This window comes from Brassica oleracea, chromosome C5, assembly GCF_000695525.1.
Source record: "Brassica oleracea var. oleracea cultivar TO1000 chromosome C5, BOL, whole genome shotgun sequence".
In the NCBI taxonomy this organism is placed as follows: domain Eukaryota; kingdom Viridiplantae; phylum Streptophyta; class Magnoliopsida; order Brassicales; family Brassicaceae; genus Brassica; species Brassica oleracea.
Genome location: NC_027752.1, coordinates 4,216,806 through 4,221,267, shown reverse-complemented (window position 1 = coordinate 4,221,267; position 4,462 = coordinate 4,216,806). Strand labels below are relative to the sequence as shown.

The 4,462-nt window shown below is 32.5% G+C and overlaps 1 protein-coding gene across 1 annotated transcript; it reads right to left on the bottom strand.

The window, feature by feature from the left end:
• Positions 1–12: 12 nt before the first annotated feature.
• On the bottom strand, positions 13–1,094 carry LOC106293561. Its single transcript, XM_013729238.1, has 2 exons — positions 470–1,094; positions 13–195 (listed from the first exon to the last, which is right to left on the bottom strand). Exons 1-2 carry the CDS (start codon positions 1,091–1,093, stop codon positions 148–150), a joined length of 672 nt encoding a protein of 223 aa, XP_013584692.1. The 5' UTR covers position 1,094; the 3' UTR covers positions 13–147.
• Between the last annotated feature and the right edge of the window lie 3,368 nt (positions 1,095–4,462).

The following is a 4,462-nucleotide window of genomic DNA, read 5'->3' as shown; positions in this document are numbered from 1 at the left end:
CAAGTTCTACTTCAACCAACAACTTTGCTTCTCCCAAACAAGTCGGATCAAGTCGAGGTTTATGAGTTTGCATAGGCTCACCAAGTCCAGACGCTACATGGCTGAGACCCAATCTTGAGTAACAGCTATCCGGAACATTTTTAAGAGTTACCCACACTGGGATTGTTGATACTTCAGGGATTTTAAATGAGTTAACTGATTTCCAAGGCGATACAAATAACAAACAGTCATCAACATGCCACACAGCTCTCTGAATTACCCATTGTCGAGTTGAGTCATGAGGTATATGAAACATGTAAGAGGAGTCACTCAACTTACGACAACCTATTCTACAGGTTCTACCCCACAGCCTATTCACCACAGCATGAATTAAACCCCCAGGAGGGAGAGAGCAGCGATGAAAGTGGCCAATGATATATTCATTTTTATTCTCTGGTCCTAAGAGAAGCACCTGAGAAGGAATAGTTACCTGAGGTGTTCCATCAAGTCGAAAAGTTGGCTTAGCTGCTCGATAGAGGTTTCTGGTAGCAGGGTCCATTCTGGCTGCCCATGGAAACCTTAGTGTTCCATCCCCTTTAAGCTCAGGAACTGGAATCTTCTGAACCGGCATACGAGGAAACTCTCTTACAGCACTTGGATGGTTTTTTTCCTTCTGGTTTGGCCCTAATCCTTCAGTCAGCGTTGGCCAAAAAGAGTCAAGGAGATTGTTGAGGTACTGCGGATCAAGACCACTTGGCGTTGCAGGCGCTGGAGGAGTTGCAGGTGGTGTAAAAGCAAGTGGTTTGGCCCAGGCTCCAATCGAAGGAACAAAAGCAGCTATTGGAGAATCAACTGATATCTCTGGAGAAGTAGTAGTTATTGGAGGGAGGCCAGTAGACTGAGGGGACCTTGAGTGTGGAACGCAAGCGTTCCTATCATCTTCAGGTTGGTTAGTGAGCTCTGGAGTGGTGACATTATCTCCTGCCACCTCTCGTGTTGATTCAACAGCAGTAACTATTTCCTCTATTTTGTTTTCCGAAGAAGTGATCTCTGTAGAGGTGATGTTTCCATCTGCCTCTAATTCTTGTTCAACACCAGAGTGGCTTTCCCCCATTTTTTTTTTTTTTTTTTTTTTTGCAGTCAAACATATAGCTATATGAAACATTTATAACTATAGACATAGTTCACAATTTCCGTTTTGTGTTTTATGTGGTTTTCTACGTTGTGTTTAATTGGAGAGCAAACAAAAAACAACTATACAAATTACAAACGGTGGATTATGTTAAAAGAGGACACGTGCAAATATTTAAAAACAAAGAGAAAGAACTTGAATTTGCACATCGGCAGGTAATCAATTGTTTTTTGACTTTCCAATCTTATAGTTTGACATCTGGTCAATTTTACGTAGTTTGACCAATAGATTCCCTTTGACTAAGTTCATGGAAAAGAACTTGTAAAATATACTTTTTGCGCTAAAAGTTTATGCACGGACAGTTACACATTGTACATGTGCATGACTGATTGTGCTGAGAAAGGATATTCAATGGGAGCTTGTATAGTTCCTTCCCCTAATGCTCCGTTAAGATGTTGTTGTACTCCCTAGATAGATAAAGCCATCATCTTCCTAATAGTGATTTAAGTGTTGAATTTATATTTTATGATGTAATAACGAATGCAACAAAATAAAAACTATCACGTAGTTTTGATGCATAATAACTTTACTAGGTAGTAACCCGCGCTTTGCGCTCAATTAGATATCTATTTGATTGTTATTTGTATATATTATAATTATGTATAATAAAGTGTACCTTAACTAAAACTATGCGTAAAAACTAAAGCTATAATTCAATTAAATTCAAATGTTATCGACTGTGATATTATAAGTGATTAATTTGTATAACCAAGAGAGTCTATGACTCGAGTTTATTATGACATGATATTGATATACATGTTAATTATTTGACAACCTCTATGCTTATACATGTTTTTTTGATAAACTGAAGACTACAACTCTTCTTGATGTAAATAAACTTCGAAAAGATAGGTCAAAACACTTGAAATTTGTTTCTTTCGGTAGATTAGTGAAAGTAAAAAGCAAAATCATTATTGGATAAAATAAATAAAATATAGTTCTCAAAATAAAGAAAACAACATAGAAGCATAAAAGCAATCGAAGGTTATTCGATCCTCAAAACAAATAATAAGTTTGTAATAAAAAATCTCAAAATAACATAAAGCTTTCATAAGATAATATATTAAATTTTTCGACTCTCGTGAAGTTCAATCAAAATGCGCAGAATGGAATCCTGAAAATAAAAAATATATATTGTGTATATCTTGAATAGTGCAGAAGTGGCAATATACATTAACTTGTGATCTTCAACGAATTTTCAAAATATATATAACTAACTGAAAAAAATAAAGAAACGGATTATTAATTGTACAGAAGTGGCAATATACATAAAAATAAAGAAATTGATAAAACATATATATTCTTTCTCTAATTCTATCAGTTACCATAAATCATTATTTGTCTTCTCATTTGTGTTATTTGGTAATTTGTATTAATTAATTCTAGAGTCGTCTTTTTTATTTTTATAGATCTGATTAAAATAATAACTAATAAATGTTAACAACCAATCAAATTATAACTATTTTTTTTAACTTAACCTATTAAAGACACATAATCAAAAGTCAATTAGGTGGCTTCTCAATTAATAATATATAGTAGGATTTATCTCTTTAAAACTAAGGATAAATTTGGTTAAGGTAAACATAAAAACATATATTAGGAAAATGGTAGTTTAAGCTACTTTTCTTATAATTTGTTTCAAATCACACATTTTCACTCATTTTTTTAATTTAGTTTTTAACATAAAACTTAAATGCGTTAAGTAAACAGATTCTTCCTTAAGTTATCTCTCATCATCACATTATTTTATCAAACACTAACTCATTCAACCAAATGTTTTTAATTAAAACTAATCATAGTTTACATAAAATTATTGTTTTAATTTATTTTAAATTAAATTAAAGCATATACCTATATTAATTTAATCTGATTAACTAATAATAAAAAATAATATTTTAATTTCTAAATAACCAAATGTCGTTATTTTAGGCATATATACTTAATATTAATGTGAGATCTAATATTATATAGAATAAAATGTTTTTATTTGTATAAATTTATTATTGTACATTTTAAAAGTTTATTATAGCGTAAAAAATACATCTCATTAATTTTTAAATAATTGTTTCTTACGAACTATTTCTGTTTTTTTATACAACTGCGACTCGGTCCCTAGCATAATGAAAGGACTGTAACATGCTGTTCAGACAAAATACATGCATCAAAAAGTAATTCTAAAACCATGAATTCCAAAATTGAGAGAGGCCTCTTACTGTAATTTGGTTTGTAAACGGAGATGAATAATAGACCCTCTTAGACAATGCATATCATCGTCGGAAAAAAAATCCCCTGAAAAATACATGTAATATGAATAATACAAAGGTATATTATAGTATAGAGAGACTGTTACTTAATTTTGCTAGAGCTACTTATAACTTAATTTAGATTATAGTAGGGGATTTAGAGGAAAAGTGAATCTGTTAACGGGTATTTGTAATTAAGAAAAAATTGAATGGAATCCAGTGATATAAATATGATGAACTTAAAATAGAGGCTTTGTATTAAATTAAGTATTCAAAAACACAACAGAAAAAAAAACCCAATATAAAAAGATAGCACGCAAAATCCAAAACTGAAACATAAAAGCAGGAAATCTGAAAAACAAAGCCTCTAAAAACATCTCTTCCTGCTACAACTCATCTAGCCACTTTTATCAGTTTTTTCCTTCTTGATTCGAGTACTACATGGAGTCCTTGAAACAGAATTCTGATCAAATGTTTCATCCAAGTTATCAATGACCGTTCCTCTACGTTTTGCTGGAGTGAGATCAGTTGGTTCACATTCTTGAGATGAATCAGCAGATAGCATGAGGGAACCCAGTAAGAAAAACCAAATTATTATGACATTTCATATAAAGATAGCTTCTAGACATGGTGCGGGGGAATTTTATATTAAAGCAAAAGCAAACCTCGGGTGCATCGGAGAGGATGGAGTTGTCGCCCGTATAGGTTATACTTGGTATCTGGCAAGTTTATAAGTACACACATTAAACAAATAACAGAGAACTATTACAATAAAATTCAACGCAAAAGCCATTCACATTATCCTTCGGTTGACCTTTGTTTCGAACTAACTAATTATATCATGGTTGGTGATAATCTTAGTGACTTTGTAAGTGTCATGCTTATAGAGAAAGTTTTCCTCCAAGTAAGCTTACCTCTTGGTCAGTCTTTTCGTTCTCAAACTTCGGATAGAAAGTGGCTCTGATCTGGGCATGACAATAAGTGGACTTGTCCACAGTAAAATCCTCCAAGTAATTAACGACAATAAGTGGACTTGTCCATCATATAG

Bases quoted from the DNA above. Each gene is read 5' to 3' on its own strand.
- LOC106293561 (XM_013729238.1), bottom strand. From the start codon at position 1,093: ATGGGGGAAAGCCACTCTGGTGTTGAACAAGAATTAGAGGCAGATGGA. The intron at 196-469 runs GTAACTATTCCT...CTTGGAAATCAG, and splicing joins GACTTGATGGAACACCTCAG to TTAACTCATTTAAAATCCCT.